At 45.4% G+C, this 15,816-nt stretch overlaps 1 protein-coding gene across 6 annotated transcripts in view; it reads left to right on the top strand.

Moving 5' to 3' along the window:
* Positions 1–15,457, top strand: part of NR5A2 (nuclear receptor subfamily 5 group A member 2) — a 107,415-nt gene extending 91,958 nt beyond the window's left edge. For all 6 annotated transcript variants that reach the window (XM_033099586.1, XM_033099585.1, XM_033099583.1 and 3 more), the window contains exon 7: positions 12,207–15,457. In XM_033099586.1, the coding sequence (XP_032955477.1) occupies positions 12,207–12,454 (248 nt within the window). In that variant the 3' untranslated portion in view covers positions 12,455–15,457. The remainder of the gene's footprint in view (positions 1–12,206) is intronic.
* The last annotated feature ends 359 nt before the right edge of the window (positions 15,458–15,816 follow it).

The following is a 15,816-nucleotide window of genomic DNA, read 5'->3' as shown; positions in this document are numbered from 1 at the left end:
GTGCTCTCTCGGGAAGCACAGTGAAGGGTCTGAGCAGCTCAGAGTATTATTAACGTGATCCCTGATGTCTTACCAGAGCCTCTCTCTGTCTAAGCGGCTGACCCCTGGGGCTCAGGAGACCCCACAGCTGAGCTGGCCTTGGGACATGCAGTGGGGAGTGGGTGGGCACCTTTCCTGTTCTCACTACAGGAAGACATGATAACTAATGGTACCTTACAAGCCACACACTCACTGTCCTGCTGTTACAATGCATTGAAAAGGCAGGGAACTGAGATCTCAAGGAGTTTCGTCACTCTAAGGTCCCCCGGGCAGTGCAGGGTTCACAGATTTAAAATCACTCGTTTTCATTTTTCCCAGGTGTGGATATGCAAGAATCAATAACTCCCCTAAATAATCATGAGTTGGCAACAACGCAGATGCATAAACATTTTCCGACGTGTAAATTAACACTGCCTGGCTGTGAAAAGGCCTGGTGAGCACACATTCGTAGTTCCCCTCCTGGGCATGGCTTAGAACGGAGCATAGCATTTTATAAAACAAATATGATCCGATATAAGACATTTCCGTATCACTATGATCACGGTCTTAGCAAAATCCATGAGTACACGACGAAAATTAAAGGGCAGCTTCTTTGCAAAATGTTGCAGGCTCTTTTAGAGTAATCTTTCCTGTTATTTCCGCTGCCACGTGATTAAAAAAATACAAAATGAATTGGTAATATAGATTTTCTGTCTTTCACATACAAATACATATCCCTGAGCAATCTGATGAATTATTAATTTGTTATGTCCAAAAAAATTGGTAAGTGTTTGGCTTTAATGATCTTGTTAGGTAATCAGTTCCTCTCTCCCCTTAGTTCTTCACCCCAAAGACCCCTCTTTTCTTTTCACAGTCCAAACGATTCAGAATAAGTATTGGTCAGCTGAATGATTTTTTTTTTCCCTTTATTTCAACCTCTGATCTTACTGAGCAGAATTTTAATAAGCTAAGGGAAATGATATAATAATAAGTAACAAGTATATCTAGGTCTTAAAGAGTAGTTTTATTCTAACTCTACAAATTAAAAAAAAAAGGAAAACGTTGGATACATAGAACAGACACATATAAGTAACAGTTCTCATATGAGTATCAAGTTGCAAGAATTTTACTGATTGTGATGTTACTTTTTAGTACAAGTGGAAACAGAACAGACAAAGTACAATAAACCTCACTAATTCAAAACAATTCAACTGGGAAACAGAAAGCTGAATTTACGTTACTTAAATGCAATTTTAGTGATCTCACCCCATGCTTTCTCTTAAGCAATATACTTAACATAATGCTTCACATCTAAAGGGGTGCATTGCGCCCGATGCAACATTAAATTACCGAGTTCTCCTCCCAGTTCTTTCATTAATTCATTGTGTGTGTGTCTCAGAAAGGACCTGCCAGAAGCGTTGGGTGAAGTTATACAAAATCGAGGAAAGGGCTTTGATAAAAGCTCAAAGATCTAAGCAAACATTTTCTCCTCAGAAATTGTATTATACACTAAGCTTACATTTCATGAAATACCTTATAAAAAGTGTTTAACGTTTACAATTGGATTTTTAAATAGATGGCATTGACAATACTTTTAATGCCCTAAATTTCTGCTTCTGCTGCTGGTTTTAGATAGTTAGCTACTCATGAATTAAGACACTCAGTAGGAAACAGAAAGGCATTCTTTAAACTTCCTATCGAAAATAAAACCCTAATGCAGTGTCTGAGTTGGCATAGAGTTCAAGTTGCTGAGTCGTAGTTAATGAACCAACAACAAATAGTGTAGAGCATTGTGGATTTTCCTGGATTCTGTATTTCTTGCTGGTTGGAGGCAAAATTTCTTACTGTGTTTCCCATTCATCTTGTGTCATTCTTTTAAAATGACCAACCCTTATTCTTTCCAGGGACAAGTACGTCATGTTCATGTCTTGGTTTCAGACCTGTTTGAAATGCCTAACCATACCTGTCCTGGGGCGATATTGCAGCAAAGATGTGCCCGGGTCCCGTGACCCAGGGAACTGGGGTGGGGACCACATGGCACAGGGAAGAGCACATCTGTGTCGGACCATTTCATGGCCTTGGTGCTCAAGGACTAAGTTCAGCCAAAGACGGCACCAGGTTTCCTACCCAATCACCTCTGGGCATTGAGCTATGCAGGATGCCAGTTGTATAAAATGAATGGATGATTTTGTAGATTGTTGAATGCCTTTCTTTCAGCAATTTCTGCTGAAAAGATTTCCGAAGAGTGTTCTGCTGCTAATCTTTAGTTTCGGGTAAGCTTCTCTTCCCCATGGCACTCTCCTCCCTGCTCTGGGTCCCTCTCCTGCCTGGTCACCCTCTAAGACCTACAGGAGAGGAAACCCCTGGCTCTAAGCAGCCTTTTGTGGGGAACAAAGGCGGACTGGAAGCTGCCCAGGGCCCTGCAACCGCCCTGTGGCCCGGGGACTCAACAGGAGTACTTTAAAAGAGGGATTTCTTTCAAACGCTGAATTATGAAGGAGTATTGATTGGATGGGTAGAAATACCCAGAAGAGTACATCTTTTGTCTTCTAGACTAACGTTATAATGTGGAGAAATGTTTCAAGTCAACCATTTATTTCAGCTAGAGGAGCTTGTCGGCTAAATGCACATTTATATCCCCAGGTTACCTTTTCTCTCGGTAGCAAAGTCGCAGAGCACTTGAGTAACGTGCGCTGTGTTGGGCTCGCAGCCACACGCATACAAAATAATATTTTAATTGGCTAAGCTAACATTTGATCCAGATTTATAAAAGTTTGAAATCAAATAATTAAATGCAAATACAGCCTTCATCCCAAAGACAATAAGAATGCCTGTAAGCTAATATTTTTAACAAGAACTCTTCCACAGCATTCTCTTGTAAATTTTATCATACCTGAGGCGGTTTCCCCTTTCGATTAGCTGGAAAGCTGAATTTATCCCGAGGCAAAGCAGACATCTAGCTTGGGCTAAACCCAACAACCGGAGCTTAAATTTGGCTTAATATATCCCCACTTGGATCTGCCTGTTTAATTCTCTTTCATATGATAACGTTGGTTTATTCAGTCCCAACTTGCCACCTGAACGCACTGAACCTTGTATCTTATTCTAAGAGAATAAGAAAACTTCCCAAAAACCACAAAAGTTCTCGAATGGAGATCAAATGGCTCAAAATCTGCTTTAGGGTGTACTGCAAGAATGGGGGGACAGCTGCCCTGTGAGGGAGGCTGCTTTGCATGTGGACGCTTCACATTCTGAGGGGACAGATGGTCTTTATAAGAAGGACCGGCACGCCCACGGTGCATACTTGACACGCGACCCTTAGGGTGAAGTCTGTTGACACCCGCTTTACTTGAAATTTAGGAGAAAACCAGGAAGTGGCCTCATCCTGTGCCCCTTTAAATTCTGTCACCCGGCTCAAAATATTCAGTCAAGTCCCAGCCAGAGACCTCATTTTGGCCTTTGATTCTCCTGTGTTTTTATGTGCTTTTCACCATCATCTGGTGTGTAGAGATTGATAAAACATATCAGGTTTCAATTCATGATCTTCAAACCCCTTTAGGAAAGCTGCCAGCCTCAGTTTTATCCCTAAGAATGCTGGGAAACAGACACCAATGAATACAGGAAGGGGAATGTCCTTTGTCAGCTGGTGTGGACCCTGACACAGCACAGCCCCCGACGGGTTTCCCTCAGCAGAGTCTCATCACCACTTCAGACATCAAACAAACCACCTTTCTCCTGCTCCTACCCACTGAACTCAAGTTCTTCACTTTTGCATCAAACTAGACTTTTCTAGAGATTAATTCTAGGAGACGTGTTCTGTTGTATGTGACACTGGTTCTGAGTGTAACAAGGTGAGGGACGTTAAGATGTTTCAGTGTCTCACAGATCAGCCTCTTGGCACGCGGCAGGCGCCCACTGGATTCTTAGAGATGAATTTGCTTATCGGTTCCATTCACGGATGGAACCCAAATCAGCAAGTTCAGTAGCACATGCATTAGTGTCTTTTACGTGTGTGGCGCTGTACTTGTGCTGGGTGGGAAATAAACAGAAGGCGGGCTCACTGCCTTCAGAGAGATGCAGTTTGTGGGGCCGTGGGGGGGGGCACAGACGGGTGACTGGAAGATCAAGAAAAGCTTAGCAAGGAAGTACGATTGGAGATACTGGGAAGATCTTCCAGATGCAAGCAAGGGGGAGACTGATGTATGAGTGAGGTGAAAATACGTTCTTTCATTCAACAAGCGTGGAGCGGGTCCCACTTTGTCCAGGCACGTGCTGGGCCTGGGAAGGAGGCCAGGCGACCATTCACAGGGCTGTCACAGTGGACAGACAGGTCCCACCCAATGCCTGTCCTGCGTGATGACAGGTAGGATGCTGCAGACTCAGCAGAGATGGGCTAAGGGGGCTTCCTGGAGGCAGTGACGTCCGATGCCAGGGGATACTAATCGGCATAGGAAACGCAGAAGGAGCAGGCTCAGAAAACTGGAGGGTGGGGTGTTAGGCGCTGTTAGTTGGGGATGCCCACTAGCCGTCCAGGCAGAGCTGTGCAATCAGCGCTGTGTCCACAGCACCTGAGACAGCCCCCGCCTGGGTCCCTGAGTGAGCTGCGGGAGGAGAGGGGCTGGGCACGGCCAGGTACAACGTCCTACGCGGAGAGAAGTCCAAAGACCTCAAGAAACGCAGGCAGGCGGGCACTGCAGGTGAAGCCCCCCACCACAATCCCCTTTGAATCTGTTCCTCAAGAAAGCACAATACATAATGGAGCTTTCCACTCGCGGTTACGAAACAATTCTACGTGAAACAAAAATAAAGTCTTCATGAATCTGATAGGGAAGAAGAACAGCATTCCAAGGGGAAAAGAAAAGAAGAAAAGAGTGTGGTTTGGGGCAAAGCAGTGTTTATTCAGAGACGTGTTCCTTCTTTCCTCACGTATTTACTGAGGACCCTCTCAGAGCTGAGCGCGGGCCTGGGTGCAGGGGACAAGCTGCAGACAGGCCACATCCTGCCTTCACGCTGTCACTCTTGGGAGGCTGGCAGGAGGTTTTCTAAATGAGACAAATAAATGCGTCCTGTAAGGTCGGTCAAACAAACAGCAGGACCGTATAGTTTGGGACACAAGAGAAGAGGAAAGAAAGTGGAGAGCAGTTAGTCTAGGGCCTTGGGAACCAGTTCCTGGGCCACACACGCCACCGGCAGCCTGCGGGGGTGGGCGGTGACCAGGTCCCGCACTCCCAGCTCATCTTTCCTAGTGTTTAAAAACTCTCCTAAACATGACACTTCCAACCGTGGTGAGCTCCACAGGACAGAGAGGTTACCATCTGGGCTGCTGCCCAGTGTCCGGCCCGAGAGGGCCAGCTAAGGGCAGTTACTGCTGTGCACCCAGCCTCCAGAGCGCTTCTCGTCCTGCAAAACCAACCCCGGGCCCGGCCCCCACCCTTCTGCCTACTGTCTCCAAGAACTTGACGGTTCTAGGGACGTTGGATAAGGGAACCGTGGGGATTTGTCCTGTTGTGACCGGCTTATGTCCCTGCGCAATGTCCTCCAGGTCCATCCAGGTGGCAGCAGGGCTCACTGTCCTCCCTTTGTAAGGCCGAGTGACAGTCTGAGAATGTACACACCATAAAGAAAAACAGGCAGAGTGAGGGGACAGAGTGACTAGATAGTGAGGCCTTCAGACTAGAACGGCGGTCAGAAAGGTGATACCTGAGCAGAGAGCGGGGTGAGGGGAAGTGAGTCCTACACAGTAGGGAGAGAACCATCCAGAAGGAGGGGACAGGAAGTGTGGAGGTCCTGGGACAGAAGCAGGCCTGTGTGCAGAGGTCCATGGAGACCAGATGTCCACCGGGCACGAGGCAGAGCCGCGGTCTCAGCCTCAGGCTACGGTGAGGGATTTCAGTTTTGTTCTGGGAAGGAAACGCACGGCGACTCCCAGAATGTCGTTTTGTTCAGAGTATGTGAGTGCCGCCGTTTGCATTCAGTGCTGCCGTGTGTGCCCAGAGAAGACATCTGACGTGTGTCAGCACAGGGCTGGCTGGGAAACCTCTGCCAGCTTGGGGTGTGTGCATTCTCCCCTCTCACTTCGTCCTCCCGGGTTCTGGGGCTTTCCTCCTCCTTCCGCCCACCGAGGAGGCCTCGCTGCCGGGGTCTGCACCCCGATTTCCACCTCGGATACCCTCATGCTCCTAAAGTCAGCTCCTAAACTCTCCTGATACCCTGCGTGCTCCTGCACTCACTAGACACAGCCCCTCTTCTGCTCTTCTGCCCAAGTGGCGGCCACCCCGTCCCTCGCTTGACCAACACCCCGAAGCCACCCGGCCCTCGCTCCCGCCTACGCTCCCCCATCAGCCAACGAGCTCTGTTGAGCCAACAACCATGAGGACGCCTGTCGCTCCACCCGCGCCCTGGCGGCCCACAGTCCGTGTCCCCCCCCATCGCTGCCGCAGCGCCCGCCCCACCCCTCCCTTCACGCTTTGCTGCCCCGCCCACCCCCGCCCTTCTTCACGTCCCCACCAGCCCCTTCTCCACACTCTGGCGCGGGGCTCCTTCGAAACCAGACAGCTGGTCGTTCCTTCCTCCTCGAAATCTTCCAAGGCTTCTGTCTGTTGTTTTCAGAACAAAATCCAGACTCTGCCTGACGTGCAAGGCCCTTCTCAGTCTTAAACCTTGTGGTCCGTCCTTATCTCGGCCCCCGCTCTCCTTCTCCTCGGGAGGTCTACCCTTTCCAGTGTTCCAAGGACCTCCTGGTCCCTTGTTGCCCACGCTGTGTGTGCAGAGGACACTGGCTGGCAGGCGCCTTTCTCCCATGCGTTGCTCGGCTCACTCTGCCTCATTTTTCAGGACCTGCCCATGTCACCTCCCCCAGGAACCCTGCTTGTCCCCCAAGCCCTGGGCTGGGTGCCCTTCCTGTATGTGTCCAAGGCACCCACTGCTTGCCTCTGTCACATGAAACTCCTTGACACAGAGGCTGTCTGCTATTCCTGTATCAACACCTGGCCCAGGTGTTGTCAGACTGAATGAATGCACGAGTGAATGAATGAATTCACATATTGTATGTACATGGAGGTATGAAACAATGAAAATTCAACTCTTTGGCAGGAGCTGTAAAAATGTGCTGCTTATGTACGTAGAAATAGTAAGCCCTTACACCTGATTTACAATGCAGTCTAACATGCATTTTTTTAAAATTATTTTTTCTACGTACATAAACAACACGTGCTACATGTCCACAGTTGTACACACAGCTCTTGCCAAGAGTTGTGTTTTGTTGTTAGTAATTTGCATATGAAGGTGCTGAATTGTATGATCTGATTGCTAAAATTAACTCTTGGATTAATAAGCAAGTACACACATATATTTTTATACAAGACTTAACAGTGATCAACTTAAAATCTTGAGTTTCAAGCTCTGCTGGAAATAGCGAATCTTAGACATCAGCACTAAAAATCCCTTGCTCCCATCTCTAACCCCTAAACAGCCCTCACCCTCCAGAAGTGAACTTTGTTCAGAGGAAAAGAATTAGCCTGCTGATCTCAAACTTCTCACCAAATTATGTGTACAAATTATTTTAATATAGCCCTTTAAAAATAATTTTAAAAGTAATTCCTACAGAAAATTCACTTCCTTTCTCCTTTTCTGGCTTAGCAAAGGAAAGGGTCTTCTGGGGACAAGCTGTGTGCCAATTTACAGACTGTCATCCCTCCAAAAACCTCAAGGAAAAGAAGTGTTCTCTGGTGCGACGTGGTACCTCTTTTTTCCCACTTTTATATCTTTTAAAGGGCAGGATGAGATTTGTTCCCCAATGTATGGAAAATTAACAAAGATAAACATCTTCTCAGCAAAAGATGGCGCCTCCTACCCCCAGCCCCCTTGCTCAGCGAAGGACCCATCTCTGGAAAGTGTGCTGAATGGGGGACCCACAGGTCGTGCCACGTGGCCGGGACCAAAGAGGCAGAGACCAGCATCCCTGCCTACAGAGACAGCCTGAGTGCTGTGTGCGCCCGCAAAGCCGGCGCCGTAATGTATTCAAGACCTGAGGGTTTACTCTCCAACAAGGATGGAAGAAAAGCTGCGACCCACTGCGAGCTTATCATAATGCAGCTCCGTATCAAAAGTCGGTAATTAGTCCCGGAGTGGATACAGTAGAGTAGATGATAAGAGATTGATACTTAGAGGAGAAGCACAAAATGCTTTACCAGTCATCAAAATTTAAAGGCTATCAAGACAGGGTTGAGAAAATGCCTCTGTCTGTTTACACACAATTTTCAACCCAGAATTTGTAATGATAGAGTTCATTAGCTTGTGTTTTTAAATTGTATTAAAATGAAGCTGACGTGGATTTCAAAGGCGCACACAGTGCCCAACGCAGGAGATGCTGAGAGCCCACGTAAAACGCCACCGGAGCACTGGGGGTGGGGGGCTTGGGTCTCATGTCAATCTCTGCCCTCCAGCTAGGTCTTTCTCTGAAATCCAAATGGGGTCCATTGCTATTTAATACGGGAACCGGACAGCAGATCTCAAAAACATCTCTTTCTGAGGATTCCAGAACGTTTGTCCAGATTTTGTTTTCTCATATAATTTAATGTCGGTTCATTTGTGGATTTCTGGTGGGACCGCCTCCTGCTGTAGGTAAGACCCACCTCCACCAGCCCCCACTCATTCCTCAGCATAGAATGGCATCGGATGGGAGGAGGGACGGCCCAGAGAACGTGGTTCCGAGTGGAAATGTATCTCACGATTAAACGTTCACGAAAGGGCGTGAACTGACGGAAAAACCAAGTCCATGGGAATTGTGGGAGCACTCTTACATTTCTGGACTCTCCCTAAAAACTGAATACAGGTGAACTACAGAAAAGACAAAATTCCAAGTCGCTGAGGCACACTTATCGTGTTTTACACATTATCTTCTCCACACCTGAGATTCTTGTGAACCATCTCTCCATGGTAGGGAAACCAAGGTTCTCGGGAACCAGGGACCCAAATTCAGATGTGAATGGGGGGTACCTTTCCCTTAAAGCAAACTGACCAGGGAGAACCCTCATGTAAACATGTAAACCAAGACTTGTAAATTCAGGTCACAAAGGAGTTCCCCGCATGGTTCCTTAGAGAGAATACACTGTGGCATTTAAAATACTTATTTCGGGGCTCTATTATATTTACCAGTTTTTGAAAGCTGGCTTCGAACTAGCAAAGGAAAGGAACTTGGCTCATAAGATACTTACAGTTAGCATAAGAGGTCATTCCACACTTCCATCAATCTTGGACAAATACACCAGTAACATAAAGCAAACATTAATGGGAGTACTCCCATTAGTACTCTAGAGAGTCCTCCCAAGAGTAATGCACAGCCCTCACCCCAAGACGCTGACAGCCTACCTTGGGAACAGATGGTGAAGACAAAAGTGCCATGACAGGGACACACGGCTGAAAATAAACCAGCCAGCACAGAGGTGGTCCAGGAACTACTCGGTCAATAAACGAAGGAATCCAGTCAAAATCTTTTTCTTTCTTATTTTATTTCACCTTATAGTTTAAATATCCGGATCTTTGCCACCAAATTACAAATTGCCCGTATAGACACAGAAACAGAATAGACAGTCAGTAAGAAAGCACCTTCAGGGCCGTGGGCATCTCTGTTGTATTTGATGATAACTTCACAGACAGTGGAAAGGGTGATTAATTGTCATGGGACTTCAACCGTGATGAACTTGAGAGAAAAACTGTACATGTGGCCAAGTGAGAGAAACCTTACAATTTCCTTCAGAAGGAAACGGCATATAGTTTTAAGCTCTTGGAAGAAAGGTGCCAGTTTGGACCAGAATTTATGGAAATTATCCAGTGACTGCTGAGGACTTTAAATAATCATTCTATAATAATAGCAAGTGAATAAACCTGACTTAGATCTATCCTTTGGCTTATGTTTGTTAGTAGTTTTATTCTTTCTTAACAGAGTGGCATAATTTATCATAGGAGGTTGAACCTAGTTCTCAAAAAAGCAACACATTTATCAGAAACAAAGTTTCTAAAAGCTTATTATGCGTTTATCTTACATTTTACAGTGCAAATTCCTACATCTTCCCTACTAATCTCTGTGACTTTTGTTAGCTTTGCTTGTGAGAATATCTTTCATTGTAGTACAAAATAATCCTCCACTGCAAGTTTTTTCTGGAATGGTGGTTAAATCACTGGACGTTGCTTGTTTTCTTTTGTAACTTCTTTGGCGTTTGTAAAGGCGAAAACTGCAGTCTGTCTTCTCTAAGTTGGGTGGAGGGCAAAAAGAAGCAGGTCGAGAAATCTGTCGGAACTCAGATGAATTATTTGAATTAGCTCAGCCCTCTGCCATCCCGCTGAAGGAAGAATCTGTCTCCATGACCAGAAAGTGAGCCTGTGAAAGTGTAACAGACGAGGACAGAGGACAAAGTTAACGTGTAGGTTTTTCGGTCCAGGATTCAGGTACAATGTATCAAAGGTGTTTCCAGTTGTTTCCATTTTGTAACATTGAATCAAATGTAACTAATGTTTATATGTACTTTAATTTATAATAATTTTTAAGAATTTGAAAGGAGATAGATGGAAAATGTTTTTAACTGCTAAGGGCCACATGTTTGTAATAGGTCAAGCAGATAGCACCTTGGCTGCCAGTTTCAAGGCCAAAGGAAGACGCAGAATTCCTCATGGTGTGGCATTTGTCACAAGTTCATTAATAAATAATCAATTATCGTTGATTCTGCCATCTCAGTTTGAAATAGACGTGGCCCCCAAGGCTCAGAGCTTCTATCTATTTCAGTACAAATCCCTCTCTGTTTTGAATCTGGGCCAGACTTGGGGATAGAAGGAGGGACCATGCTTGTGTCTCAGAACGTAAGCACGGAACCCATCCTGAACCCATTCCAGTAGCAACGCAAGGCGACCTTGTAAAGCCTTCAGAGATCCCAGAATGGACATGGCCCTAAGTACAGGCTCAGAGAGAAACAGCACAGAGGCCGAAATATTGGCGGGAATTCCTCTGGTAGCGACGGACGGTTTAGCACTGAACTGCTGAGTCATAGTCTGACGTGGTTTTCTTCAGAATCATTCTTACTCATTTTTGTCCATTAGAAAATAGAGCGGGGGGTGGAGGGTGGCTGCATTGTTTTCCTTCCTTAGCATACACGTATGTAAACACACACACACACACACCCCTCTGAATTTTTCCAGAGGCTTCTATAAATACATTGGATGAAAACTGTACTGTTAACATAAACAAATCCCACAAGAGAAATGCCAACATCACCATTCTCCCGCTCACTGTCTGCCTGCCTGCTTGTCTGTCAGTCTGTCTTCTTGGACCCCGTGTCTCCCTGTCTTTCGGTATTTACATGGACCTCGAGGGCGGGTGCCTTACGACTGGACAGTCCCCAGGAGTGAGGCCGGCGGACTGCCTGTGCGCCCCCAGCCCCCTGCCCCACGTCTGTCTGAGGGACCCGGGACGAAACAAAAAAGGAAAGCACAGGCTTCGATATCACTTCGGGTTAAAGGGCACCAGCCACCCTGGCTTGTGTTCTGCCTAAAGGACAAGGCTTTCATTTGATAAAGATCATTAGTCACCGAGATATATATTTTAGAGTGTTCCCAGCAGGAGCAACCCGTTGGCAGTCAGTGGAGCGTACCAGATGGTTCATCAGCATAGGCCAGGCGAGGCAGAGGCTTTCGGAATCATTTAGAAAATGTCAAACAGAAACAAGAACCCTGTCACTTTTTATTAGAATTAACTACATCATATCCTGGACAGAGATTTCACCTTGGGTCAGAAAAATTAATACAGAATTATATGAATTGTGCAATATACTGGGTTAAGATAGGTCTTTCTCCAGGGACTCATTTGCTGGCGATATATCATGATCCCTCTACTTTCGGAGCCCTCAGACCTTTCCTTTTGTAAGATAGGAAAAGAGTTGACCTTGCTCGAAATCCATTGGTGTCTAATTGATGTGAGGTGTATGCAGAATTTCAACAAGACCTCCTTCCCAAGCCCTTCTGTGCTCATTCGCCCCGGAAGCTGGGTGAGTGGGGCTCCCTCGGGCCCGGGAACTTAGACGGTAAGCTTTCTGCCAGGAGGAACACGCCGCCGTGAGCTGAACCCACGGCTGGAGCAAACAGGAATTAAACGCCATTGAAATTTTGTGTGCTTTTTTTTTTTTCCTCCTTAAATCCAGATGTCAAAAACCTTGAGAACTTCCAGCTGGTGGAAGGGGTCCAGGAACAAGTGAACGCCGCCCTGTTGGACTACACGGTGTGCAACTACCCGCAGCAGACGGAGAAATTTGGGCAGCTGCTCCTGCGACTGCCGGAAATCCGGGCCATCAGCCTGCAGGCGGAAGAATACCTGTACTGCAAGCACCTGAACGGGGACGTACCCTACAATAACCTCCTCATCGAAATGCTGCACGCGAAAAGAGCCTAAGTGACGTGCCCGGGCTCTGCTTCCAAAACAAAAAGAGACGGTGGGGGTGGGGGGGGAAGGACAGGAAGAAAGAAAGGGGGAAAGCTACTCTGAACTGCTCCAAGCAACACTAATTAAAAACTTGGTTTAAAGAGATTGGATTTAAAAAGGCATAATAATCAAATACTTAATAGCAAATAAATGATGTACCAGGGTATTTGTATTGCAAACTGTGAATCAAAACCCCAAAGGAGTCCAATCAGAGACCCGGAGTGGACTCAGCTCCCAAGTGGAGACGACACCACACGTCAGAACAGAAATGGACAGAACAATTCCTGTATATTTAAGCTGATCTCTGCTGTGAAGACACTTAGGAACTGGTCTGTGTTATTAATTAGGCTTCTGCAGCAGGGGATCCGAGCGTACAGAATTCCTCTTTGGTGAGGCTGAACTCAGTGGTTCTCAAGGGTCCCTCAGCTGCACCCAGAGAAGCCCTTCCTTCTTCCTTTCAAGGACCCAGCACCTGTCTGACCTTGGACTCTGTACTAAGGATTCACGCTCAGCCACACCCACTAGCTCCATGGTATCAGGAAAAGCCTAATTTTGAGTGTCCTTGTCTTAGACCTGCAAACAGCTAATAAGAACAGTCTCTTAATATGTTAGCTTGCCATTTTCAATATGTCCTGGTATGTTTTGTCCTGTGTTCATAATGTTAAGAAAAAGCAGGCGGTATCCCTCTTCTGATCTTATATAAGCATTCATTACTATTAAGGGAAATGGCTACAAATTTTTAAAGCACACGCATTGTAGCTGAAGCCAGACCTTCCGTCTGCTACTGTTACTGAAATGTGGCATTGTGGAATTTCACAAAAATTTCCAGCCAAAAGTCTTGTTAGGGTACATCCGTGCTTTTAACCATCCAAGTTTGTAGTTCAGTTCAAGATAAAACCCGCAACCTATTTTGCTGGGATGTCACACAGTCACCGTTCTAAGCAGTTGGAAACCACACTGAAGCGTGTTATGCTATGCAAACAGAAAAGACAGGATGAGCTGAAGGTTCATTCTTGCCGCCACCAAACATCCCCTAACATACAATGGAAACAGTGATTTTTACAGATGGCCTGGAAGGATATTAGAGTAATGCAGATCTTCCGCAAAAGGGAGAGGAAGAGAGTGGTACTGACCTTTCTAAGTCATAGACCAAAGTCTGCTATAGAACAAACACTGGAGGGCAGAGAGCTGCCAAAGAACTCTCCAGCCAGCACTATCTGTTATCAACAAGCGACAGCACAGGTAGGGGTCTTGCCTTATTTCACAATTCCGAAAGGTAGCTGTGCACATGTGGATCAACATTTGTTTAAATAAAGTATTAATACTTTCAAGTCAAATAAGATATAGTGTTTACATTCTTTAGGTCCTGGGGGCGTGGGGCGGGGAGGGAGACTGGGACATGACAAAATAGCTAACGCAGTAACTTCCTTAATGTTATTTTTCTGATTGGTAATTATTCTTAACAGTCCTTAATTATTGTATGTCGTGAGACACTAAAATCAGAAACAGGAATCTCATTTAGACTTTAATTTTTTGTTGAATTTATCGGCAGCACAATCACTTGTAGAAACTGTAAAGAAAATAAAAGTATCTCCTAGTCCCTTAATTTTTTTCATAAATGTGTCTGGCTTTTGAACAGTTTATTTATATTGTATATCATAGTTTCAAGTGTAGACAATTATGATGCTAATTTATTCCTTGGTTTCACCTCTGTGTAAGATGTAGCCAAGATTGAAGAAACCAAATATATGTGTTTACTGTAGCATGTCTTCAAGTTAGTGAAACATAGTTCAGGAACAGAGAAGGGTCTTAATGAAGTAAAATCAGTCACTTGATTAAATGTCTGTAAATCTTTCTAATTCTCTCTGTAGTTTATTTAATATCTATTGTAAATTATGTGACTTGTAGCTTCCTCCGTTTTCAAATGAATTTAACAAGGGTGGAGTCTTACCTGGTTTTCCTTCCCAAGCGTTGTAAGTTATATACCAAAGATCTTAGTTATTACTTCTGTGTGTACAAAGGACTCTTATTTTTATTAATCACCTCTGATACTTGTCCACGTGAAGGGTACATATTAGCTCAGCGGAGTGCTCGTCACCTGTGTTCTCTTCATGGCTCAAAGGACAACGGCACCTGCTGCCCAGAGCCCATCTCCAGAGCACTGAGTAGGGTGACAGCGTCATTTTTCTTCCAGGTAAAGACTCATTGGCTGGAAGACACGTGCAGAGGGATGGGGCCGTCAGCAGTCAGTCACGTGGTTCCATCGTGCATGTGAGCCACTGATGGGGACAGTTATGAGAGCTGTGGGGTCATTATTTGAAGGGTCTTTAACATTGCAAAAATAAAAAAAATACACTTATGTTTTCTTAGTTTAAATATACAGTACTCCCCAATGAATATTAAACTGAAACAAATGTCACGTGTTGGTATGTTGTTAACCTAGTAAAGTACACCCTGAGAACAGTTAGAAAGATGGGCAACACGCAGAGTCCCTTGTACCCAGCTTACTGGTGACATCACGGACAGAAGCTGATACACGAAATGCACCACTGCCAGTATGCGCAGCCCATGGAACGTGTGAGCCAAAGCTGGCAGATAACAGTTCTCCAGGGTTCGTGGCTAAACGGTTTGTAACCAGACATCTACTTAGCAACCACCTTACCCATGACAGGACTCAAGAGTAGAAGCAGACTCCAAGAGAAAGGGTTTGGGCTTAGTCGGGTCGGTTACAGTTGGTCTCCGTTTGTAAACAGACCATCTGTAATGTCTGAGTATTTCTATGACGGATCTTCTCCAGTGACCTTGGACCTGAATCCATGCAATGTTTAGAGTGTGAAGTCGGTTACTTGTTGACGTTTTCTTACTGTATCAGTGAAATACATATTGTCATGTCCGTTCTTGCCAGGAATTTCTCAACAAAATGGAATTTTTTTTTTCAGTATTCCAATAAATATTGATATGCCCAGCCTGATAATTTTTAAAAGTCTTTATGTTGTCCTCATTCTATTGGGTACTGAAGCTTCTAGGTAATTAAGATACTTGACTAGCAATGGATTCCAAAGAATTCCACACGAATAGATACTTTTCCATGTCTGGATATTTTCTAGAATGATCCACTGTCCTTAGTGGGGTACTTAAAGCATTAAATTCAATCTGTGTATCGTTTCTCTACACAGAAAATGAAGCATGTTGTGTCACTCACTGTGTAAGTGATGGGTGGACACCCTCACCCGTCTAACACTTGTGTAGAACTTAGTGTGCGAGGTCCTCAGAACAGCTCGTGAGCTGTTACTCTCCTCACCTTAAAGCTTCCTGCTCAAAGCGACACAATA

Source organism: Rhinolophus ferrumequinum, chromosome 27, assembly GCF_004115265.2.
Source record: "Rhinolophus ferrumequinum isolate MPI-CBG mRhiFer1 chromosome 27, mRhiFer1_v1.p, whole genome shotgun sequence".
Classification (NCBI taxonomy): Eukaryota; Metazoa; Chordata; class Mammalia; order Chiroptera; family Rhinolophidae; genus Rhinolophus; species Rhinolophus ferrumequinum.
This window is presented reverse-complemented; position numbering and strand designations above follow the sequence as displayed.